Source organism: Lepisma saccharinum, chromosome 10, assembly GCF_977018435.1.
Source record: "Lepisma saccharinum chromosome 10, izLepSacc3.1, whole genome shotgun sequence".
Lineage (NCBI taxonomy): Eukaryota > Metazoa > Arthropoda > Insecta > Zygentoma > Lepismatidae > Lepisma > Lepisma saccharinum.
In genome coordinates, this window is record NC_139238.1 from 80,626,820 (window position 1) to 80,654,481 (window position 27,662).

Below are 27,662 nucleotides of genomic sequence, written 5' to 3' on the forward strand. Positions count from 1 at the left end.
CGGTAGAGATAGTTCCAGTCTTTGCTGTCAGACATATATACCATGGGCATACAAAATTTAGTGCCATGCTACGACAAATACCAGAACAACAGTGGTGATTATGCCGAAAATTAGGTTAGGACTCTCTGTTACTAATGCAATAAATTACAACTGATATTCTTGTTTTATTTATGCCTAATCGGTAGGGACCTTGATATTTTGTTATTTTTTTAAAAAAATTGGGCACCAAAAATTGGCATTATCTTATTTTGACTTGTTAGTGTTACGTTTCCCAAAATTCTCTTTTTTGTTTTAGAACATTTATGTGCCAAATATACCGTGATGTAATACTCCATTGTGCTTTTAAATTATTATTTTAAATTGTAGGTCACATGGTCTACTTATTTTCGTGACAGTTTGATATGTTGGAACAGATTTTTAAGGAAGTAAAAGTAAAGTGCTCCCCTGCACTTTTCCATGAAGGTGTATAGTAGGGGTGTGGAGTTAGGGCCCCACACTTTCTTGATCATGACTGAAGGTAGGGATGATGTGATCAGCACCATGCTCCTGGCTACCTTTATCCATCAAAGTTTCCTCAAGGTACCAGCTTCATATGATGCTGGGTGGGTGCCGGAGCAGTTTGAATAGGTGGAAAACATCCCGGTTATCCACCGCAGGGGATCGACCCCGGGTCTCTCGCATAGTAGTCAGACGCTCTAACGACTGAGCTCCATTATTACTCGCTCGACAAATGCCGATGGTACGCACTTAGCTTGGTAATTCAAAACATATCTCGTGCGACAAATAAGAAGATGTGGCTCCCGTGTGACGGTAGATATGAACTCGATAGAACCCTGCCACTTTGCTCTGTGAAGCAAATGGTTTTGATAGAAGTTGAAAAAATCGTGAGAAATACATGATTTAATGTGGCTGTCGGAATTATTCCATGTACGTATAACTCTATAGTTTAATATTGAGTAAAATGTTGGCAAACTTGCATGTTCTATGTACACAAACATAACTTCGCAGCAATTACCATTTTTCACGGTTTTCGCGTTTGCGAAAAATCAATGTCCCTACTAATTGGAAATTACTTTCTGGCCACCCCTCGCATAAATCATTAGATGGAAAGTGAAAATTTAGCAGAGCTGGCAGAGAAAAGTCAATTCTTGAAGAAAGTGATTTGCTTTTATGATTGAATGATTCGAGTAAATATGATATTAAAATATTTACGTATTTATATTTAGCATTTTATTTCATTATATTGGACATTAACCTTACTCAGTGAGATATTCATGACCATCTCTCACGAGTTTGAGCAGATGGGACAGAGAGTGGCGTTAATTTCATTGCAATACTAGTGTTGCAGTAAATTGGAGGTTGGGAGCATGCACTTGCCAATTTTTATAACGTTCACCAATGCAGATTTAAGTTTCATTTTTTCGTGATAGTATTCAATATATATCCCATTTGGTTGGATTCTTCTTGATATTGTAAACGTATGTTAACTTGTGCGAAACCAGTAATATGTCAGGATGATGAAAGAAAACCTTCGTAAGCACTGCTACATTAAATAAGGTGAAGTGAGCAAGAAGAGTAATAAAATTTCAGCAGCATATTTTCAGTCTAAAGCCCTTCTTGTTTATGCATGCCATTTTTGTTGGATGTCGCAGTCCATGCAATTTCTGTCGCATGTTGTAGTGAGATACTTTGTCGGGTGGCGATATTCGAAAAAAAAATAGTATGTATCAATAGAACCTAGTTTTTTCCATGTTCCTTCAGTTTGCCCAACAAAATGCCTTACTATCGGATGGCGCCACACGCTCTTATCCCCTCCATCTGTTGACAAGTCCCCTTACTACTCCCATACGGACAAGAAAAAATGATAATTCAATGCATTTTCCACGTAATATTCAGAGGCTTAACCTATACTCCCCCGATGATACCATATGGTATCATCAAAGTAAGGTCGTACTGGCCCGATGATACCATATGGTATCATGGTGCTGATTACAAAATGAATGTGCTTTTTGGACCTTCATACCTCTACGTTTGGGTGGAAACTCTGACACAGGTCTGGAGCAAGCCTGGGAAATTCATATAAATGACCAACCTCCCCCCTCTCCGCAACATATCCATGCCATATTTCCGAACAGAGTATCACATTTTGGCTCAATATTCAACTTGTATGGCACCAAGGAACATAAAACATGTTTCAATCTCTTTGGAAACGTCCATTTTTTGAAGAGAATACTAAGGTTTGCGCCTTCTCCCTAAAGTAGCGGGAGGAAAGGGGGCAAACTCCAGTTTTTCTTTCATTGAAATTCGGTGGCCGCGCCCCCAAACCCCCCTTCCTCGGTTCGGTCTTCTGAATTATACACGGTTGCATGCTATGATGTTTTAGCTGCAAAACGAAATTTATCCGAGGTAGATTGCTCCCATAGTGCATAGTGCCCGAGTTTTAACAATTTTCCTCCAAAAATGCAAAATACCTATTTTTCGTAAAAATAAAAAAAATCACATTTTGGCTTATTTTTCAACTTGCATGGCACCCAAGAACATGAAACATGTTACGTTCTCTTGAGAAATGTCCATTCTTTGAAAAGAACACAAGTTCGCGCCTTCTTCCCAAATAGCGGGAGAAGAGGAGGCAAACTCCAGATTTTTATGTTTTTTCATTGAAATTCGGGGGCCGCGTCCCCCAAACCCCACCTCAGTTCGGCGTTCTCAATTGTATACGGTTTCATGCTCTGATGTTTTAGCTGCAAAATAAAACTTATTCGAAGTAGATTACTCCCATAGTGCCAGAGTTATAACAATTTTCTGAGCAATATGCAAATTACCGATTTTTCGTAAAAAACAGAGTTTCACATTTCGGCTTATTATTCAACTTGTATGGCACCCAAAAACATGAAACATGTTTCATTCTCTTTGGAAACGTCCATTCTTTGAAACGAATACTAAAGTTTGCGGCTTCTCCCCAAAATAGCAGGAGAAGAGGAGGCAAACTCCAGATTTTTGTCTTTTCCATTGAAATTCGATGGGACGAGGCCCCCCAGCCCCCTTCCTCGGTCAGGTGTTTTGAATTGTACACAGTTGTATGCGCTGATGTTTTAGCTGAACAACAAAAGTTATCCGAAGTAGATTGCTCCCATAGTGACCGAGTTATAATAATTTTCCTCCAAAGAGTGTTTGAATTTAAAATTCCCGCCAAGAAGCCCAGGCGAGAGAAAATTTTCTCTCTCTCTCTCCTCCTGCCATCACTGGTTTCTGGCGCCGTGGTTGTGTTGTGCATAAAAGGAGCCTAAAAGTTGAGGCCGAAACTTACGAACAAGATTTCCTGTTCCCGTGCAGAGTTCCATAACGATATCTTTAAAAAAAATAAATATATATATAAAAAAAAGTCAATGAAGACGAAATTCCCTGACATTTCCCTGACTTTTTTTGACACCTCAAATTCCCTGACTTTTCCCGGTTTTCTAGGTCTGTCGCCACCCTGTTGATTGAAAAACCATTCGTCTTATACAAAAATAACATTGCCCATCTTTTATACCAGCAAATACGGTACTTACTTTATTTTTAAAAATATGAGTTCTTAGATACATACCAGAAGGACATCCAATAGTCCGTTCCGCTGCATGCCAACTGTGCTAAGACAAAGAGGAGGAACAAAGTGACTGTGACGCAGCAGTTGCCACCAGCTCTAAAATATTCTTTGTAAACCTCCAGACCAACCGAGCCTTGTGATCGGGTTTCCTCTATTTCCACCGGCTTCTCCTGGTCATCCTCCTCTTGCTGAGTTTTTCCCTGGCTCTGAAAATGTCATGTGAGTCATCATAATGATGCATAATCTCAGAAAATCATATGCATAAAGATTAATTGTTCAATAATTTTGATAAAATTTCAACAGTTCATAACCTGACTGTTCTCATACACAGATGTCCTATGTCAATATTTCAGTGAAAAATAGTCTCCCCCAGGACTAAAATCCAAATCTCGGGCATAGCAGGCCATTGCTCTACAAACTGAGGTACCAGGGCAGCCCTGGTTTTGCCTGTTTTTTTTTGTCTTTCTGTTTTACCTGTGTAGAAATGTCTCCATCAGTAATACTGCAAAGGGATCTGTTGTCTTTGAAACACTTGATGCAATGGTGCCTAGATATAAATTGTATATTACCATACTCTTTGGTTGGTTGAGTTTTATGCACAGAAAGGATAATTCAGACTGGACCTGCAATTTATAGTGTGATCCAAAACACTGTGCAATGTGCCTCCACCTATTATCGAACCTGGGATCCTTTGATTACAAGGCCATGATATTACTACTATGCCATCAGGGAAGTCTTACTGATTGACACACACCCAGGAGATGTACTACAAAGAAATTTCAGTGACAAAAACTACTGAGCCTGCCCTGGTTTACCTGTGTGAACCTCTGTGTGTGAAAAACAGTATGGTAATTTACATCTCTATGCTGGAAAAAACTAGGCACCATTGACGTTTTTCACTGCAATTGCATTTTTCACTGAAATTTCTATGTGATGCTGTCCAATACTCAGTGGCAGTCCCTCCATGGAACAGAGGGAACAGAACAGGCTGTTCCCTTCTATTTATCGCTCTTTTTAGCTATTTAAATTATCTATAATAACATAATAAGAACACTTCTTTCTTCCGAAATCAACACGCCGAAGAAAAACTTTCACCGTGACTAGACGTTTGTTTACGTCACCAACCCTCGTCGTCCCACCCTCTGCTGCCTGACACTGAGTATTTCTGACCATGCGCGAGGTAAACAATCCTCATGGTGCCACCTCCCACCACGGAGGCTGAACTCTCTAGCTGTTCATTATGAGAGACATAGAAAATTCGATTTCCTTCAAATTTTTGCTATGTGCTAAATTTTAATTGTGTCGTAGTGATAGTTTTGAGTATAGTATGTCTATAGTTTCCTAATATCATTGCTAAATTGAGTCTGCCAGTCATAACGAACTGGAAAAATCTTCTACAGTTTAAGCGTCTGCTAAATGCCTTTGCTAAATGTTGCAAAATAGCTTCCGAGGGAACAGCTCACGTCCACCTGTTCCACCAGCCCCGAAACGCACGCAGCGGCAGGACAAGAAAGTGAATATTGCGAGCATAGCATTGCAAATGTATGATCGACCAGCTGAAGACGAAAGCTTATATAGTTCATTGAACTTTACAGAAAAGACAGCAAACCAACACCTATCCTAACCGAATTAAAAACTAAAACGAAATAGTACACAAGACATTTTCAAACAAGTTACTACAACTCTGAAAATTATTAACTGGATACTCTTCCAGTGGCAAATTATTGTTGTCCTTGTGTGTTCCCGAAAAGGGAGTTTGGAACAGTTCGGGTTTTGTCACAATTTCTACAAATCTAGTGGAAGTCATGAAAAAACTAGGCCATCTGATTGCCATTATTGCATTGAGGACATTTGAATTACAAGAATGCTCAACTCTACAAAAAAGGAATTTCAACTTAATCTACAAATTGAGAGATGAAACAGGTTTCGACAAAACATTTTTTTCTGTGATCACTCATAAATTGCTTTTATTAATTTTTTCTTTGTTGCTCATCAACAATTTTGTTTTTAATGTTTTATTTACATTATATCATATTTGCTTTAACATTGGTATTGTCATAATTTTAACATCACTTCTGACAACTTGTAACATATATATCATATGTTTATTTGGTTGATTTCAATAAGGGTTGAATTTTACTTGGTCTACTGTATTATATCATGACAGGTATGGGAGGGGAGGGGGCAAGTGCAGGTCACCTGTTCCCCTGCCTGATTTAGCACCGCACGCCCCTGCCAATACTGATATCATTGGTAGTGGCCCATACTGAAGCACTGGCAATAGTATTTATGCACATGCAATTGCAAGAAACTAAGAAACATCTTACTTTTATTTGGTATGTAACTAGACTGAAGTCGCAGTGGTCTAGTTGGTAGGGTGTCTGACTGCCACGTGGGAGACCCAGGTTCAGTTCCCGGGTGGGTGATCTAAGGTTGAAATTTTTCTGGCCTTGTCTCCACATAAAGTGGCTCTGGAGCTCACCCAGTCTCAAATCAATGGGTACCTGGAGGGGTAAAGGCAGCCTGAGCATGGTGCTGATCACGTCACCTCCAAAATGGCCGAGATCGAGAATGTGTGGGGCCTTACCACACATCTCCTAAATGTGCCTTCATGGTACGGTGCTATATATAGAGAGAACTTTATCTTTATGCAACCAGAAAAATTCAATTTTGTATAACAAACTATTTGATCTTTTCTCACAAAGCAACTAATGCATCTGTATCTACCAATCTACTATGGGATATATACCTGTACAGAAAGTTGTCTTGTAGCAGCTGTAGCTTTAGTATTTTCAGTCTCTGTAGATTCCTCCCCTCCATTGGCCAACAGTTCAGCAAAATCCAAGCCACTTTGTATTAGCTCCTTGTACGTTCCTTGAGCTGCAATACACCCCTTCAAGGAAGAAATTGCTCAATTACATGTCAAATGTGAACTCAACTTGTAAACATTAAATTTAGTTTTTATTTGTCATACTGACATTTTTAGATTGTTACCTTTTGAATATGCAATATTACAGAAATTTTATTAATTTTATGATAAAATAAGTGACAAAAGAATCTTCTTTGCAACGAACCATTAAGACAACTACGTAACCCAACCTCCATGGTGGAATGGTTAACAAAAAAATGTTTTGATGCCAGAAGTCCTGGGTTTGAATCCCAGCCTGGACATGAGTGTTCTTTGAGAGTGTCCCTTCATAAATTTCATCATATATCATCAATCATCTCATTGTCATGATTAACCAAACCAAAAGTGGCAGAAAAGTGACACTAAATAACAATAATCAAATCTAGCAACTATATAAATGATCTAAGAACATACCAGTGGGACATTAGCATGGATTGTTAATTGAACATTAACCACTACCTAATGCTAATTACATGCTAATGTAAAGCCATTGTCACAACCATTCAGAGAATTATTAGTATGAAATTTCTGTTAAAAATTATATATTTGTATTTGCTAAGCACCAAGATAAAAATTAAGGAATAAGAATTTATTTTCTCGGGTTATAAAGCATGGATACTTCATTGAAATAGAAACTTCTATTTGTACAGAGCTTTTAACTAAAATTTGAGATTTTGTTTACTGAAATGTAATTTCTATATATACAGCAGACACGCGATTATCCGAGCTAACTGGGACAGAGATTACCTCGGATATGGAAAAACTCTGATAATACAAAGATAATGTGCTAATAGGTCGTAAATGACAAAACAACACTTAAAACTGTATATTAAATATTTATTACTAGTACAACATACATGAGAAGATTACTTTTTCTGCTGAGAATAGGCCTACACAGACTTAAACACTGCCATGACAATCTGATACACCGACAATGTAACGAACACATGCATCGCGGATGTTGACTTGACTCCATAAACAAACAGGGAGGTACGTTATGAAGTGCAATGTTTTCCAACCTCTCCCTCGGTTAACCCGGAGCCTCGGTTAATCGGGACTCGGTTAATTGCGAGTCTACTGTATACACATTGTAAGTTTGGTAATTGTTTATATGTACACGTTGGAAATTTAGTATTTTTTTTATATACACACATTGGAAATTCGTTTTAATATTTTTCAGGGAACCAAGGTATTAAAATTTAAAATGCGGGAAAATTTTACATTTTGCTCTATTTGGACCAAGAAGATTAAATGTATGATGTCAGAACATAAAATCTGAGTTCCACTACTAATTTTTAGCCTAAAGCATAAGAAGTTCTTGTCATGAAAAATTGATCTTTTATTCTTAACAAAATGTCTGTGTGTGTGTGTGTGTGTGTGTGTGTGTGTACTGATACAATACGGATTAATCTGTCCCATTCTAAATTTACAGATTTTCATTTTCACCTCCTATGTACTTACATTGTCAAGAATGACTATTTGGTCTACCTCCTTGAGGTACTGTAACTGGTGGGTGACCAGGATAACAGTCTTGTTCTTCAGATATGAAGTAACGCACTCCTCAAACAGCTGCTTCCCTACGTGTGTGTCCACAGCAGACAATGGGTCATCTAAAATGTATACATCTGCATCATGGTAGACTGCTCTGTAATTGAAAACAATATTATGCTCTATAATTATATTTATCTAAGAGATAAGCCAAATTAATTATTATCTTTTAATTGGAAAGCATACCTCATGAGTGAGCTGGAATTGGGTGTAAGGTTGAAAGTGATACAAGGGACATTCAAGCCAAACTGGGACTTCCGATATTACAGAATAACATAATGCACCCAGATGTATAAGATAAGATAAGATTCATTTCATCCATGAAACACTTATTTGCATATCATGCAGTGATATCGGACATGTCAGTTTGTTTACAATATCATAAACAATGCAGTATAATAAAACAATGAAATACAATTTATGGTTACAGTGAAATATAGTAAAATTATAATACAATAATATGATGCCAATACAATACATGGTAACTGTGGAATATAATAAAATATTATTGAGTACAACATAATGTAATGAAACACTGCAATGATAATGTTACCTTACACCAGTAAGGTAACATTGGAGAATATGACACACATCGAGATGCCGCAATATCAGTATAGTATGTTTCATGATACCTATTTTATTTTTAATAAGATCTGAATTAGCAAAAGTTGTGAAGAAAAAATACATACATACAAACATACATATATATATTATTGCAGACTTAGATATTCATCAATTGAGTAAAAGCAGTGTTCCAGTAAGTATTTGTACAGTTCTTTCTTAAACCCTTTGCAGGTTTCAATGTTTGTTATGTAGTTTGGAAGGTTGTTATACAAGAGAGTCCCTGAGTACTTACGTCCTTTTTCATACATAACTCTATTGTGTACAGGTACAGTAAGTTAGTTTTATTTCTTGTGTTGTAATTGTGTATGTCATGGTGGCACCTAAACAAATTGCAGATGTTTGATTTTACATAGTAGAGCAGGTGAAAAATGTACAAGCATGGGAGTGGCAGAAAACCTAGATCCCTGAAGAGCTTCATACATGGTTCAATTGGTCTTGCCCCCATCCATATAACTTTCTTTTGTAAGATAAAGATTTGCCTACTCTTGTGTGCATTACCCCAGGATATAATTCCGTACATTAACAAGGATTGAAATAAGCTGAAATAAATTGTTTTCATTGTCTCCAAATTTGTGGTAGCCTTTATTACCTTGATGGCGTAGATTATGTTGCTGAGTTTGCCTGCCAAATAGTTGATTTGTGGTTCCCAGCTAAAATTTTCGTTGATCCACAGCCCTAAAAATTTAACAGATTTCTCGTAGTTAACCACATTGTTTTCTAATTTGATAGAAGGGTTACCTCGTGGTTGGCTCCTTGTGTGATGAAAATTTACTAATATAGTTTTATTGACATTCAGTTTTAGTTTGTTTGTTGAGAACCACTTATTGAGATCCTCTATTGTGTGACTAATGTTGGAAAGAAGATCACTGTTTGAGCCAGTCATCACCATGCTTTACTTGTAAGAGACAAGTATCTACTGTTACCGCATCAAGCTCTAACATCACAAGGTGGTAGGCATGAGGTGATCATATTTTCTTATGAATGAAGGCATAAAACTGAGTAAAATTCACAGAAGATCTCAAGCACAGTATGGTAATGGGACTCTTAGCCACAGTAAAACATTTGAATGGTGCAAGCAGTTCAAAGATGGCCATACATCAGGGCAATATGATCCTAGCTGAGGTGGCTTGGGCAATCTTTCTTGTGAACATTCAGCGAAAGGAATTCCTGATTCTTGCAAATCGATGGACAACATGTTGCCAAATCATGGAATATGTACATCTTTCTGTAAGAAGTCCGAACACAATCACAAAAATGGCTTGGTTTGATTACTAAAGGTGTTCTGTTGCTGCAAGGCAATGCATGCCCACATACTATTCACTGCACAATTTGTGAACTACAGGAACATGGCAGCGAATTACTACAATCCTCCCTTATAATCTGAGGGGTTACATCAAGAAATAAAAGTCCTTTATATGCTTCCAAATGGGTTCATATTCTGAAAAATGAAAAGTCCTGGTTAACTTGAACACCCCTTGTATAATTATATAGTTTTGTGATTGTTTTCTATGCATACGAACAGGGAATTATGTACAAAACTAACAAAAAATATTTCTTAGACAATGCTAATACCATAAATGCTTCTTGCTTTTTAATTTTCCTATGATTAGTTAATAATTCAAATTAATTGTTTCTATGCTATTTCTGAACTATATGCAGGCTTGGAAAATGATACAAATTAAAAATAGCTTCATGCAGCTAAAACCAGTGTGGTATTTGAAAATTTTGTAGTGGAGGGGACATTCTAATGACTTCCTTGAAAGCTACTGAGTGTGTGTGTGCTGAGAGAGGGTGAATGAGTCAGAGTTTGTGATTATTGTATGTGTGTTATCATTAGTTAATTGATTGAAACATACGTATGGATGTGTGTGTGTGTGTGTGGGAGGTTTGTTCATATTCATTACAATGCATATTGGTTTTGAGTGTCCCTCTCACCTCCACAAAGAAAAATTTCCATACTTGCATAAACTAAACTCAAATCTGTACCACTTAATGCCCATCATCTATTATATATGGTGTAACCCCAATTATACATTCACAGATTTTACATTTTCCTGCTTTATATATTCAATCTTGATGATTCTAATAGATCAAAATAAATGTCCCCTTATTTTCCCACATTTTAAAGTTCTTACTTTGGTTCCCTGAAAAACATAAAATTTGGGCTTTTGGCTTCATTTTGATACTTCAAAATTCATTAGATGAAAGGGATTATTGAGAATCTTTCATCTGGAGAAGGGATACTAGTTCATTTTTAGGAGGGTAGGGTAAATTTAATGCTAAATGTCCATAAATTTGATCTTTCTGAAAAATTTTGTGAGAGGTGCTGTAAAAATAGATGAATGATGAATGAATAGATTTAGTTTACTTCGCATTTCTGCCACTTTTGGCAAATTGAAAAGATAAGAAGGTGGTGATAAGATGTAAAAGATGAAGGTACAATCACAATCAATCACGTGGACAGCACAAGTTCCATAGAGGATTATACTTGTCATGTATCTAGATGCCAGAGCCTTGTTAGCCTGCAAAATGCAGTCCAAGGTGTACTATGTGGAAGTGAGGTTGACATGTAGGTGTCTTCAGAAAGTGTCACCCCTTACATCCCGTGGATTTTAAATTTCACATAGAAAGTTTCAGAAATTAAATGTATTAACTGTACAATTTCAAGTGCATTTGATCCTGAAAATGTTATTTAAAACAAATAAATTGTTAAAATTAAGTAGATGTCAAATCTCAATTTTTGAAATTGTATGGAATGGTGTAACTTTATTCTATCTTGTGAGTCAACACTCTATACTTATATTTTGGATAAAATATTAAATATTATACATAATTAAGGTAGAAGGTATTTTACATATTGTTAGTTTATTTTAACTTTTTGATTTACTTTTGTTTTATATTGTGTCCCACCCGTGACGCCAAAAAAAATCATCTTTAAATGTTGCATTTCCCTTTCAACTCCACTAGAATATTCAAAGGTCAATTACCTTCTCTATTTGTCTTAAATAATTTATTTTTCATAATTTGGGTACTCACAGATGTTAAACTAAATTTCTTATTAAGTAAAGAGGCAGTGTTTTATCTGTCTCACCCGTGACACAAAATTGTTCACTTATAGCTATAAATCTCGGAAAGTATTTCAAGGGTAGTTATGTTTAATCAATAGTGTTTAGTTTCATAATTCATTGCACAGAAACTCTTAAGAAAAATGTTGCTTAGCTATCAGTAGGATAGTTACTTAAATGTCAAAAATGTAGTCTGGGTATCCCACCTGCGACAATGGAATACCCCAGATGTATTGGATACACTTGTGATTCAATTATAACACCATTAAGCCTTGTTTCCATGATATGAAAAACTCAATATACTGACCAAGGCAGTAATTTATTTTATTATAAAACAAACTAAACGTAACGTTTCAACCTTCTAGCAAGGTCATCTTCAGACTCTGTACCAAGTACAAATGAAACAAGGTACAAAAACAGGATGATATATATACACAAACATTACTCCCCTCCAGACTATTAGAAAGTTGTTCTGGAACATTCTAGCAGGTGGCTTTCCCTTGTCAACTGTACTTTCACCTAAAAGGCTAAATATATTTACTTCCATATAGAACGTGGTTCGACTCTTTATCTCACACTCTTTTTCCTTCATTCTTCTTCCTTCTTCTCTCCTCTTTCTCTCTTGTCCTTTCCACTCTTCCTAACACCTGCTTGCTAGAAGGTTGAAACGTTAAGTTTATTTTAGTTTATGTTTTATAACAAAATAAATTACTGCATTGGTCAGCATATTGAGTTTTTCATTGTGATTCAAGTTAATTCAAAATTTATCAGATAGTTATTTAAACATATTCCACCTAGCCAAGTTAACTCTGGCTCTTTGGCCTCCACTCAGAGACACTCCTCGCTCTCCAACTATCGTCAGATCTCTGTATGGCAATTGCTTGAAGTCCTTCTTTAATGCACATACTTTCACCACTTCATTGTATTTCTCTCTATCGTAGGGTTCACCAAACAAAATGTTCTGCTGCACGGAAGCTGCAAAGAGCCACGGTTCTTGTGATGCATAGGAGAGTCTGCCGTTGACCTCGATTGAACCACCAGAGAGGGGAAGCTCACCAAGTACAGCATGAAGTAAGCTCGTCTGCGAAACAAGATTCATCATTTTCAAAAGTTGTTAGCAAAAGCATTAAATAATGAAAGCATAAAAGGACAAACAAAACATTAGAATGCTGACCAAGGCAAACTTTTATAGTATAAAAAATATACATAAAACTAACGTTTCCACCCTCTAACAGGGTCTTCTTCAGACGAATAATCGCAATAAATTCATTATTCTATTGAGAATTTATTGCGAATATTCATCTGAAGAAGACCCTGTTAAAGGGTGGAAACGTTACGTTTTTATGTATGTTTTTTATACTGTAATGCAAACTTATTGATGCGTCAGGATCAAACCAGAGACCCTGAATCTTCTCTTGGTTGGTGTAGATATTCATAATTCATTTTCCAGATGGTTATCAGTCGCTTGGCCTAAGTATGATGTGCAAAAGGTCGCACTGTAGAAGAATGTCAAGAATTGACAAGTACCATAAATGGGTTTGATACTCTCCACGACTGAACCGAGGAAAAGGATCTTACTTGCCTCCAGTCTGGATGAAAGTTATTTCCACAGATCGTCCTCTCAATCACTTCAATTGTCACAGTCACATGTCTGATTCCCTGTCAGAATTCACTCTCCTCACACCCTTGCACCCTTCATCCCCGATCCCATCACAAACCCGTTCACCGCCAACTGACCTCTCTCCATTCCACAGCAGTCTCTCCAGTCAGTGACCTAACATTTGAGTAATTTCTTATTAAGCATTCCTTTCTGTGCTTCCTGCTATGTTAAGGATAATAGCAGACTTGTCACTTTTACCCAACGCCTTGGGTACGATTTGATACTATAAAAATTTCCCTTGGTCAGCATTTTAATGTTTTATTAACAGGGAAACAAGGCTTAACAGTATTAACAAAAGGACAAAGTTATAAGTTCAACAGCATTGATATCGAACAGGTATTCTCAGGTGATTATCTGGGTTAGATCAAGTTTGTGCCCAGTGTTCTAACAACTGACCAGTGTTTGGAAGTAACTACTTACTTGTAACACAGTTATGAGCAAGTTACTTTTTGACAAACTGCAACTAGTTACTTTTACGGCTAAGTAGCTATAACAGAATTAACTTTTTCCCAATAGAACAACATTATCAACAGTTACTTGTCAGTAGGCATCTGTCTACCATGTGGGAGACCCAGGTTCGATCCTCTAGGTTGGTGATCTAAGGTTGGAATTTTTCCAGCCTTGTCCCCACATAAAGCAGCTCCGTGGCTCACCCAGCCTCAAATCAATTAGTACCTGGGGACAACGCTGGGAGGTAAAGGCAGCCGGAGCATGCTACAGATCACATCACCTCCAAAATGGCCAATATCAAGAATGTGTGGAGCCCTATCCCCACATCCCCTAAATGTGCCCTCATGGCATGGTGTTATATGCACATGGAACTTTACCTTTATACCTTTTTCTCTTACAATTATTTTATGATACTTTAATTCCTAACTAGAAAATGTTGAATGTGGGAGAGAAACTAAGTTTGGCAACTCTATTTCCAACTATGAATCTTCTCTGGGTGCTAAAGTGAAATGATCTCCATTGAATCACCTAAGGCAAGGATGCTAGCCTTCCTTGCATGCTAAATTTAGAACATCCATGCTTTATTGCTATTTATCATTTCTAATTACATGCAAAACATTAGGATTTTGGGTGAATTGCTGCATTCATATGAAAGATGGTAGTTGAGCTAGAATGCACTCATGGTTTGATAAGGGAAAGGGAGATTTTATAGTTCACAAAAAAAAGTTGCAGTGCACATTGCACATATAGAGAGAATAAAAATGAATGATCATTTGAACAAAGCTGACTTCTAGTTCTGTTATTTTCTATTTGTTGTAATAATATAAATATACTAAGACTTATATTTTGTACCAGAAACATAAATGAAACACAAGTTAGCCTTCATATATTTATTTTATTACAATTAATGACCATTGATTGTATGAAATTTGTTTGCAAGAAAATTTTCAGCAGAAAGTAACTAACTTTTCAAGTACCAGTAATTGAGTTACTTTTTAACAGTTAATTTGGCATAGCTATCATCTTCAAGATGTCACTTCTCGAAATATTTTGCTGAAGATGATAGCTCCTTCACTTCTTGACCTGAAGATGAGAGCTCTCATCAGTTCTCGCTCTGTCAGTTCTCTAAGTATTTCCCTGAAGATAAGAGTTATGTCAATTCTTGAAACACTGGACACAAACTCCCACCTAACCTAGTTGATTACCTGAGAACATCTATTCAAATTATGTTGCCAGAAAAGCTTTGATTCCTACATTAACATGAAAACTACAACTAATGGCAGCAAACATAAAATGTAAGCATGATTTTTCACAGTACATGCTAAAAGTCAAAACTAGACTCCTTGTTACCTGGGACAAAGACTTTCCTTTGCACCCATTTTCGATCTTTAGGAGGAGGATATGCAACTTCCACTAAAAAAAAAATATTTTGGCTACCCTGAGCAAAATAACCACCTACCTCTAGTTTCACCTCTTGTTCCCTGTACGCCAAAAAGGTTATTTTAAATCCCCTTTATGTTCAGACAGTGGTGGCGATTGAGGGTGCATTGGAGGGGGGAGGGGGGCAGGGGCAGTTGTCCTCTTTTTTTTGCCATCCTTTGCTCCTGCACTATGACCTCTTAATGCTAAGCCTCGTCTAGAAGAGAAAATAAACTGTCTTTGTTCCCAGGTTTTGGCACCCAATCAATCATTGATACAACTCAGATAATCTACAATGAGACTAGACCTACAGTTTAAGCTGGGATCCAAATTGCTGTGAATGTGCCTCCACTGGCAATCAAACCTGCTGCCATCAGGAGACTCAATTCCTGGTATGTATTTAAGGTTTTGTGATTCCCAATGAATGATTTAGTCTTAACCATTGGTACTTAACAAATCATACACACAGACCTGAGATATGTGGCCAACACTTACCTTTCCACTTCCAACAGGACCTATAATGGCAACCAGTCTTCCAGGAACAACCTCTATGTTTATGCCACTCAAGGTGTTCTCGTTTGAAGAATTGTCCCATTTTGCAGTTGCGTTTCTAATTGTAATCCCCAACTTTCCTTTGGCATGGTTCATGCTGTGTTTCTGAAGAGGAAGAACTGTGTTGTTTTCTTCATACAAGAGAAAAGTCTGCAATAAAAGTTGAAAAATATATTTGTATTGTTCTGCTACTTTTGGCTAGTCACAAGGAAGGGAATAAGTGATGATTAAATTTAATTGATGACAAGGCACTCACAAAGATCACCCATGAACCCATGCCCAAACCTAGAAACTGTGAGTGGTGCCAACTTACATGAGCCTGTGAGGCTCGACCCCCACCCAATAATTTGCATTCTTATATTTTATTTTAGAAATAAAGTCCCTGCACTTAAGAAAACAAAAGGTTTCATCATTACACATTTTAAGAATTCTCTCAACTTAATTACTGAAGGTTGTCAAAATATTTCGTATCAGTTTGTTACATCCCCAATACAATACTTTTCAGTGTCCTATATCATTTACCCTTTCTGTGGACACATAGTTATTAGGAAAGTAGAGGAGAATAAGAGCTTATATTCAGGATGAGGATAAAAAATATGTACTAAAAACTCTGCAAATAGGCAGGCAAAGGAGTACCGAAAATACAAAATAGGCACTAATATTGATGAACATCGGTAGATTCTTCATCATCTTCCAAGATGACTTATGACTAAAATAGAAAAAAGCAGCCACTATAAAATTCATGTATTCCTCTCAGAAATTGGCTGAAACTGACTGAAATGGTTTTTAAAGTGTAAAAGCCTACATTTTCTGGCTAAGGAAAAAGGCATTTTCTGGCAAATCCTCAGCCTACTTATGACATATAGTTTTGCATTGAATTATAAAACAAATCTCAGAGTTCAGCCCACTGGAAACTTTAATGGTGAGATCGGAAGTTGTCCACTTACACCTTTGGTTACTGACCTTTCAAAATTAACTGGGATTGAGCTGATACCACTTTGAACCAAAACAAATGCTGGTGCTGAACTGGTTTCTACTAATGCAATATCTTGACGCTAACAATTTATAGTTGTTCGGAATATTTAATTAAACTAAACGTCATAGAGCAACATTGTTTTGAAGGTTCAGCACTGGCAAGCTAATTTTTATTGGGTCGGTGTGTCAAGTCCCATCACTACTGTGTGTTCTGACTTTCTGTACTGGAGTCTACTACTTGATTGATTTGTTCAAACAGATGTCCTTTACAACTCACTCACTTCAAACTTACAACTGGAGAGAGAGGGAGTAATATTATCAGGGTTTGCAATCATTTTTCAAAACCAATTTCCCTGACGTTTCCAGTTTTCTGAGCACTTTAAATAAGATAAAAATATATAATATACATGAGTGAGTAGAAATGGTTCAAAACGACGTTTCAGAAGTCTGTACTACTTCCTTCATCAGGTAAATAAAATAAAAAACTTTAGGTGCCAAACATGGTACCGCATTGTCAAAACGTAAGTTGAGGATTCAGGTTGAGGATAAAAAGGTAAAAAACTTACTGTGACGGCATAAAAACTCCGATGAAAACCTTCACTGGTTAAAAAAGTTAAAAACAAGAACCACACCATTAAAACAAATAAAAATTGACGACCTATTATAGCCCCCTAGTGACTCCCGTCAGTGTTGGGTGGAACACACAGGCTGGGAGCGCTCCTGTGCTGCGTTGAAGGGGAAAATTTCCCCTCCAACATTCCCCTCTACTATAGTTTACATCACCATTCCAAGGTGAACTCCCTCTCTTCTTCGACGGCTCCCACAACCTCGGGAGTGAAATGAAAACCCATTTTAGTGTCGGTATTTACCACTTTATCCCACTTTTTAAGAAAAGCGATCCACCCTTCCTCCAGATTACCATCATCTCTGTAAAGCTTATTCCTTTTTCCGGTGCATATAAATGCAGCTTCATAAACGTTCCTGTTTAATTTATTGTCCTCCTTCCTAATTACTTCTCTTTTATAATCCTATGTCCACTCATTGTGATATGTTCGGATAGGACTGTTTTGGAACCTCTTCCTTAATATCTTGATCATGTTCATCCCATCTAGTGCGCATTTTTCTGCCCGTCTGCTAAACATATTCATTCCCGCATTCACATTCTATCTGGTACACCCCTTTTTGTTCTTCTGGGTTATCCTTGTTCCTCCCCCCTTTTTATACCCGGTAAAATTCTTTTCAATATTTTTAGGGGCCTTCATCTCGCAATTTACGCCATATTTCCTCATTGTTTTTGCGATCTTTACGGAGACCTCCTTGTAATAGGGGATTCCAACAAAATGTCCTTCATTACATTTTTCATTATCATCTTTTTATTTTTGAATATTACTTTCATTCACGATATTCTTTCTTGCTTTCTTAGCCATCCTGTCTAATTCTCGGATATTATATCCATTTTTCTGACATACTCTTTTAATCCAGGCGATTTCTCTCTCTTTTTCATTGCCATTATTACATAGCCTTTCGGCTTGGATAAAGAAATTAAGGAAAATGTTCAGTTTAACCTCATAGGGGTGTTCTGATTTTTTGTTGAGGTACAGTTCGCCTGCCAGTGGTTTATGAAAAACACCGGTAGTAAGCTCTTTCTCAGTTTTTGTAATGCTTAAATCCAAAAAAATAATACTTTTATATTTTCCCTGGTAAAGCTGATTCTTTCATCTTGTTTTCCTAATTCATCTTGTTTAAATTTAAATTACTTTCCAGACCAGCCTATAATGATTTAACATAATAATAATAATAATAAGTACGTAGAAATTTACGTGAAAAATACAGATTCCACCAGAACTTAACCTTGTGTGTCTGTCATATCATGCCATTGCTCTAGCAACTGAGCGACTAATCTGGCCTTGGTTTCATCTGATTTTTCACTTCCACTAGTTTAATATTGCATCATTCCATGTCAAATCAACAAAGTCCACAACCCGGCCATCTCAGAATTTTCTGAAACTCTACTATTTGGTAGTCTTCATGAAGATATGAAATCCTGAGAAATTGTAGCTTCCGATGTGGCGTAGTTATGGAGTTTTGGGGGCTTGAAAATACAAAAAGTTGTCGATTTTTAGTCTGCACCCAAGAATTTCATGGATAATAGCTCTTACCCTAATTGACGTACAGAGCTGGTTGTAGTCTTGTTTGAAAGGACATGAAATAAGCTTTCCAATGGTGTGTCACATCACTATATTTTGAATAAAATCTTTTCAAGGTCATCCACTTTGATTTTGGACCTTGAACTTTTGAAGATGCATATCTGGGATTTCCTTGGAACTGAAATATATTGTTAACACAAGGTTACACTATAACATAACTGAATTTGAAGTTGGGGAGGATTATGGGATAATTAAAGAAAAACAATTTAATTAGTAAGTGTATTTTTTCAGCTGGTCATTTCTAGTGGTAGTTTGCAACACTGTTGTTATTTACATTTAACAATAATATGATTATCTACAGTAGTTAAAAATGGACAAGAATGTTTGTTTCCTGAGAAATAACTTACATGCACCATAGTTCACAGGTTGTTCTTCAGTATTCATTCATTCAGTCCTTGCATGGCAAGCTGGCTTTCGTCCATTGTTAAAATGTACGTTCTTCTTTTAGCAGTGGAAGCAGTGGCGGCTCGTGGTGAATCAAAGTGGAGGGGCGATAGCTCACAAATTTACTCTACTAGTAATGTGAGTTTATATGATGAATTTCGTATAACAGCCAACGTAATAAGAAATTGATATGTTCGTGTTTTTCCAAATATCATATTTTACACGTTTGCACATATTATAATAAATTAATAATTATTTAACAGTAATGCGAAGAAGAAATAGAATTCTAACAGATTTAGTCGTAGCATTTTTTACTTAACAGGGGAAAATTCAGAAGAAGGTATATTAATTTTTAAACAACTTGATAAGCACAATGAAGTATATTTACGTGCATTGATCGTGAAAATTTCTAGTAAATTTATACATAAAAGTTTCCTGTCCAACATGACTAATTGATATGCGAAATAGGGCACCAAAATAAATATCTCACTGGAAAGCATCTGCTTTACCAGAAGGTCTACAGTATAAACTTCATACTTACCAGAAATCTTCTTCAGACATGCTTGTAACTGAAATTCATCCTTCTGTCCTTCAACACGAAATTTGCGAGTGAACTCACGACCTCCCTTCTTGCACACTTGTTCTAGAATCAAATTCGGCTTAGTTTTTTATTTTTTTCATCCAGACCAGACTTCTGGTAGAAAAACTTCGCACCAACAATTTCTCCACACTGTTCATCGCGATAAATGCACAACTACAGCACACAACTACCGAAAAAGCTTCACTTTCCCATGGAAAACGAAGAAACAAGTGTCAATACTATCGTCTTCCGATCCGGTCGTTTTTATTGCTTCGGCGTTGCCAGACAATTTTGCCAAATTTTCAGGAATTTGTAGTTCACAGGTTCCTGTAGCGGCTCTTGGTGAGTTTAGATGACGAGTTTCTAATTTATTTAACATCCGACTTGAAAAGAAATTGAACAACTTTGTCACATTATCAGGATTTTCTTCAAACGTGCTAATCAAAACATGTACTTAAATCTACATGATGTACTCCACATCATTGTAATCCAAATGTACTTTCCACTAAACTCAGAAAAAATACAACACATATATATGATAATTTTGCGTGTAACAAGAATCTATAGCCGACTTCCATGGCTAGCATACCGCATTACAAAGCCAGGGATCCTGGGTTCGAATCCTGGCATGGGTATGTGTGTGTTCTTTGTGAGTGCCCTTTCATCAATTTCATTATATCATCACTCATCCTCATCCTCGAGATTACCGAAAAGTAGCAGAAAGTGACGGTAAATAACAAAAATCAAGCAAGAGTCTGTACTTTTTCAGCTACCGAAATTTTCTTCCTAATTGGAAATTGCGTAATTTATTGCTCTACTTTTATGTCATAAGTGAATAAGATTATGTAATACAGAATGATTTTTTTCAACGGTTGGTAATTTTCTATCTTCTGTTAACTTCATTGCTTCTGGCAACTCTTCATTGTCTACCATTCTCCGGAGAAAGGGCCAGTTTCGCCTAGGGGGTGGGTTTCGGACGACAAACCCTCCATCCTCCCTTGGACAGATCCCGCGCATGTTATTCCCCAGTTCCCTCGCCTCTTACCCCTCACGGCCATGCCTGAGAATGCTCTACGTCTCGTAAAGTGGGAGGACGGCGCCCCGCCAGATTTTTCTCGAAGTTCCGTATTCCCCTGCACGGTGGCGTGCAAACTTCGCAATTGTCGCGGTAGAATGAATACAGAACCGACTTATCAACGATCTGTAAGCAATGGAATATTTGCAATTCAGACAATGTAAAAGCTAATATATAAATGTTAATGTAATGTTTTTTTTCACTTGTGGTTACACACAGCAGTGCGGCATCCATATCGTCCTTATGAGCGGCCGCCGCTGAGTGGAAGGGTCCACTTTTGTTAGAACATTGCACGTTGGAACACAACAAATGTCCAGTTGGACCAAATGGGGACATAAAAATGATCCTGATGGTCCATGAGATTGAAGAAAGTTAATTTGTAAATCACAGGTGTTTTCAGACACTTTCTAAATACACACTAGCCACCAGTTGTTATTATATTCGCAAGTAAAATATCCAGTAATATCTGTAAAATCTAAAGCATTTGAACATATAATGAAACAATGTTCTATAAATTCATCACATGCAGAATAACGTTTCATATGTATGACATCTTTTGTAAACCTTTTGGATTCCTGGAATGGAAATTGGTCACACAACATAGAAAAATCATCCTCATGGTAGGCAACATTGATGAAATTTTTGCGATTTTTGTAGTGTGCTGCTGCTCCATCAGAAAAGTAAAATATCTTTGCTCAGTTGTCAGAACCAAATTCAAAAATGTAATAAGTACTTTCTGGAGTAAGTGAACTAATGCTGTATCATGCTATCTGATATGATAACCAAATTTTCAGTTATGACTGTCAAAGAATTGGGATTTCCATAATAATAAAAATAATAAATAGTGAATGGATGTATTGTTGTTGCTTGATCATTATTAAAGTGAAAACCTTGTGAGGCATCTTGCAACACAGGAGTAATTTTCTACAGAATCACAAAGTACAATGTGGTGTCTATAAAGAACTGTTTCTTCTAAATGCTTGAGAAATTAAGCTTGTTGGCATGAAATAATTTCCAGGTGCACATTTTCTCGACTAGAATTTCTATGAATTCTGCAGGCTTCATTGATGTAACAAGTGTTGATCTGTCTGTGGATATCCACTGTTTGTTCCTGCTTTGGTGTTAATTTCCAGGTGATACTTATTAATTTCAAAATATGGACTGTCAAGGTTTCCACAGATCTCAAAATCTTCAAGGCTTTCTAATCTGGATGATGCCATGATGCTGGTGATCAAGTTATCTTATTCTTTTAAAAAAATAATAAGTCCTCTCAAATTAACACTGTCACACTAAACACACTTGTAACCTTGTGTTAACAATATATTTCAGTTCCAAGGAAATCCCAGATATGCATCTTCAAAAGTTCAAGGTCCAAAGTCAAAGTGGATGACCTTGAAAAGATTTTATTCTAAATATAGTAATGTGATACACCATTGGAAAGCTTATTTCATATCCTTTCAAAGAAGACTACAACCAGCTCTGTACGTCAATTAGGGTAAGAGCAATTATCCATGAAAGTCTCGGGCGCAGACTAAAAATCGACAATTTTTTGTATTTTCAAGCCCCCAAAACTCCATAACTACGCCACACCGGAAGCTGCAATTTCTCAGGATTTCATATCTTCATGAAGACTACCATAGTAGAGTTTCAGAAAAATTCAAGATGGTCGGGTCAGAAATGACACTTTTTTTGTTGATTTGGCATGGAATGACCCTATTATCTATTGATTTTATAGAGAAGCATGAAAAACTGTAATGAATAGACACTCTAAATGTTTATGTATGTTTCATTGTATCTAGTGTGTGTTTCAAGTTTGTGAAAAAAATTCACAAAATCCAAGTTTAAATTCAGCATCAAAAATTCCTGCAATTCTAGGAATTCTCAGTAGACACTCTGCTTTCTATCAATTTCAAATTATGCAAATATCATTGACAGGAAATAATATAAATTAACTATAACATTTATACATAGGAAGTATAAAATTATGTACCTGTAAACGTTTAATAGATATTAAAACTTCAGCCACCTGTGAAATGGCTTGAGGAAAGAATATTGTCATTGATTGTTGGAGAACATTGTAGAATGAGGTGATAGTAAATATCTGAAATAGGTAAAAAATATTATTACAATATGTAATAATAGCTGAAATTTTAAAAATAATGTATGAAATAAATAGGGCTGATACCAGTGAGCCATACTGCTTCATTTCCTTCACATACCAATATAATTCAGATAGTTGAAAATTGTGGTACTTCAAGTTTTTAGAACCATTATAAATGTAATTCTTCTTGACACTGTTCACTACTGTCACTTAACTTTTATTTTAATACAAAAAAAACCATAATATTTTATGTGGCAATGTTTCAGGTTTATTTTCAAAGCTATCATCAGCTCAAATGACTTTACAATATGTATTTTCTAATTTGTAAGAATTACTTTAACAAGAAATAACTCTTAGGTTGACAAATTTTAATTCAAATAAACTTCATATTTGAAAATTTTTCAATATTATCTATTTTGTTATTATGCTTCTTTCTTTTTTCTTCTTTCCTTTTGTGTCACATTCTTTACATAATCACTACCATTTTCTGCACAGCTACTATTAACTTTTCTAATTGTTGTTGCCCAGTGATTTGTGAGCAAAAAAATCTGAACTGCTGTATTTCAAGTACTCGTTTCAAATTTTCAATTCTGCATAATGTCAAATGTGAAAAATCAAAGCTCAGGCATGAGATGTTCCAAGAGGATATCATTTGTTTACTTTTCACATGATCGAAAACAAAATGATCAGAAAGTTATGTGACAATAAGGAGTAGTCATGCTACCACATGATGCTATTGGGCATTCACAACTTTATATGAAATAACTTATCTATGTAGTAAAGTTTGAAGTATGGAAAACGAAGTAAAAACTCAATTTTTACATTGCTCGATTTTACGTTTTCCATATTTTGACTTCTGGACAGATATATAACCAAGATTTTACTGTAAAAGTGTGGATTCAACTGTACCTTTTCTGCATTAATAACATTTCCAATGAGAATATAAGTGACCACAGTCAGGCAAACTGCTACTCGAGAAGTGAATATTATGGAAGAGAGATAAAAACTGTGGATGTAGGAATTCCTCCTCAGAACTCTTATTTCCAATCTGCAAAGAAAATTGAGTAAATTTTACAAGCTATTCCTAGAGCTACATACTCATGGTGAATAAAATATCAAGATTTTGGTTCAAAAACTGGGCATAATACGGCATTACAGTGTTAAAATGTTGAAAATAAACCTGAAATTGATTTTAAAAATATATTTACATAAAATTAACATTTCACTTATAATAGGGCATTCATATAGTTATCAGAGTATTAAGTTTAATCCTCTGTAAGGCACTCCAAATCTTTAGAGCAGAATTAATAAATTTAACTCACAGGATAATTCAGACTTCAGAAAGGGCTGCGTTGTTGAAGAAAACCTTAAATTTTATGTTTAAGAGTGTATTTTGCATTTTGGAGTTCAGTTCGCATTTTGAAGTTCATTTCGCATCATTTTGTGACAAAACATGGTAAAAAAAAGCACTTCACACCTTTCAAAAACATGAAAAATTAACATTAGAATATGTTAGTTCAATTTCGTGTTTTCATCAAAAAAATATGCATGCCCCTAGCTATTAAAATTTGGGTCATCTGCTAGTTGGCTTGTTGATCGATTTATGTAGTGTGTGCTTAGGATAGGCTGGAGGAAAGAGTGTAGAAGGTAGAAGCATGGAAATGGAGATAAGTTGATAGATTTGAAAGTGCATGCAAACACTGACACACATGTGCACACACATAAACACACACACACACACACACACACACACAGTGAATGCAAGGAAGGAGGGCTAGTAATAAGAATGTGAAAAGAGGAAATGCTCAACAGACAGGAATGTTTTTTTTTATCCTTAATGGCAGATGGTTACATCGTCATGCAGGGTTGCCTATCCTCCCCCAAAATTGTTCATCAAAATCCCCCCCAAAATTCTTCATCATAATCCCCCCCACCCCACACAAATATAGTTTGGATAAACATGCAGTAATTGATTTTTGTTTGAATGTCGATAAATTGGTTCAATTTTTTTTTAAATAAATTTTCAAAATACTTTAGTTTTAGACAATGAAAGCTGACAGTATGTTACAATTATCCAGTCAGTCATAGCACAAGAACACACACAAGCGAAACAAATCGTGCCTGAAATCATCCAACACTAAAACTGAAGTCAGAATTTGAGCCGACTCGGAACTACCACAAAGAAACACCAGACAGTTTACCACTGACCAAGATGCCAACAATTGAAAGGCGCATGAAATTCGAATCCTTTCATTGCACTTGAATACTAAAAAAAAAAAAAATCATGGCTCACTTTCATGTTTGTTAAAATAAAACTTACAAAACTGTTCAGGTTCACTGTCATTGTTAGTGTACTGAATGAACCCTATTCTTAGTAGTTTGTCTGCTTGACTAACTTTGCATTAATGCGAACAGCATGCCCCCCTTTTTCCAAACAGATTCTAAAGGCATAAGAGGTAGTGTTTAATTTCAAACCAATTGCCGCGATCACCCACTGGTAGGAAGAAAAACTAATAACAACAACTACAAATCAATAAGTCAATCAAAAAACACCCCCCAAAAAAATGCCCGTGATGCGGGCGCATCATGAATCCCCCCCTGCGGGCACCCCTGCCATCATGAGTCATTGTACATCTGAGTCAGCATTAGACCTGCAAGGTTGTCAGGTCAAGCATGAAGATATGGGATGGAATAACATGGTCTTGCAACCAGGTATGCCACTGTAAGAGTGGGGCATTAGGGTAATATGGAGGATATATGGGGAAGGGGCAGGGGAGGTTAAGAATGGAAACTGAAGGTTAGGATTGGAGAAGTTACTAAGTGGTATTGTTCAGGTCAGGTGGTATGCTTGCACTCGTGGGACAATACGTAGGCCCTCCACCAGTGTTTAAGTACTGAGGTGTTGGTGGATTGATGTAACGAGTGCATAATCAACAGATGAGGGTAAGCATAATTCTTTTCTGTTTGAAGACTCATCGGGCAACTGTTCCTTTAACCCTAGAAAGCTGATGTATCGTAAAACCTACGATCCAAGATGACCATATTTCACCAAACACCCCTTAGCCAGTGAGCAATTGACTCGTCCAATTGGTACCCCTCAACATGTTGCCTTTTGTGTCAGTTTATGGCAGACTCAGTTGTCAACCGGCCACCGGTATAGTTGTTTTCAGCTTGGTTTTCAGAACACGCTTGTATGTTTTACGACACATTAGCTTCTCCGCCTGGATTTTTGCTGCATACGTTTTTGCGAACTTTTAATTTTTTTCATTATTGTGTATAGTTTGTGAAGTTTTTAGTGAGGGTTATGTTTTGATTGTATTTAAATTCAAATAATTTATAAGCACCAAAAATGAATCCAGGGAAAATATGTAGTGATGAACTAATTTTACAATATTTGAACGAGTGGAGGATGACGTCATTGTACTACAGCTGCTGCAACAAGCCAATCTGTGGGAAGCACCGGGGAAAATGCGTGTGCACTGCACTGATGAACTTTAAAAGTTTTTTTGTAACCAAAATGTTTGTCAAGGTGTATTCTAACAAGTCACATTCATTAAAATTTAATTTCTTTTAAAACTTATGTTTGTCGTAGTTTTTTTAATCCCCTCGTAAATTTATGATACATTAGCTTTAACGAAACTTTTCACACATGTTAGCTTTCTAGGGTTAAAAATGTCACTCTCAAGATATAGAACAGGAAAGGAGGGGTCCTTGTCTAGCCCTTGACAGAAAAAAACCTATGAACACCAAATACATATTTCTATTTTATTTTTTTTGTACAGTATTCAGGGATATATTAAATTTGAATATCCTCACCCTCTGCCTCCACCACTTTTTTCTTTGGGGACCCACACTAAGAACAGAATCATGAAATTACTAAAATATAACAATGCCACAGACGCTCTGATGCTGAAAAGGATCATTTCAACTAAAAGAAACTAAGTATATGAAATTACTACCAAATTTATATTCTCTGCGCATGTCTAACCACATACAAAATCTTACCTTCTAGCAATCGAGACTAGTTTTGAAAATGGCTTCTCCCATGTATACATCTTGATCACTTGGATCCCGGAAATAATTTCATTCATCAACCTCACCCTCTCGTCAGTTCTAAGGGCAGTCTTCAATCTGAATTTTGAAGTTAACCTTCCCAGCGCAACTGCAATTGAAATACTTTTAATAATAAATAAAGCATAAATGATGACTCAGAACAGAGATAAAACAAATAAATCTTTCATCCAGTCTGCTTTAAAGCCAGTCAATCACACTTGCAGAAATACTGAAGAAATTATATTTACAATTTTGGACTCTACAGGATTACCATAACTTGTGAACTGAAAAGAGGACTTTCTAAAAATTCCCAGCAAAAAATTAAAAGAATTAACAAACATATTACATTTCTACATCAGCATGTTTGTTTGTGCTTTTTAATAATTTTGAAATATGTTATCTTTGTTGTATCTTCTGTCAGTTTAATAAAATGATCTTCAAATCCCTATGTAAACTTACATTTTTCATTTTACAC

The 27,662-nt window shown here is 36.3% G+C and overlaps 1 protein-coding gene across 1 annotated transcript in view; it reads right to left on the minus strand.

Moving 5' to 3' along the window:
• Positions 1-27,662, minus strand: part of LOC145993981 (putative multidrug resistance-associated protein lethal(2)03659) — a 150,887-nt gene that overhangs the window by 40,518 nt on the left and 82,707 nt on the right. The window contains exons 7-14 of the mRNA XM_083130010.1: positions 27,140-27,296; positions 24,044-24,182; positions 23,024-23,134; positions 15,756-15,962; positions 12,526-12,812; positions 7,956-8,139; positions 6,336-6,479; positions 3,587-3,792 (exon numbers count right to left, since the gene is read on the minus strand). Coding sequence (XP_082986136.1) covers positions 3,587-3,792; positions 6,336-6,479; positions 7,956-8,139; positions 12,526-12,812; positions 15,756-15,962; positions 23,024-23,134; positions 24,044-24,182; positions 27,140-27,296 — 1,435 coding nt within the window. The remainder of the gene's footprint in view (positions 1-3,586; positions 3,793-6,335; positions 6,480-7,955; positions 8,140-12,525; positions 12,813-15,755; positions 15,963-23,023; positions 23,135-24,043; positions 24,183-27,139; positions 27,297-27,662) is intronic.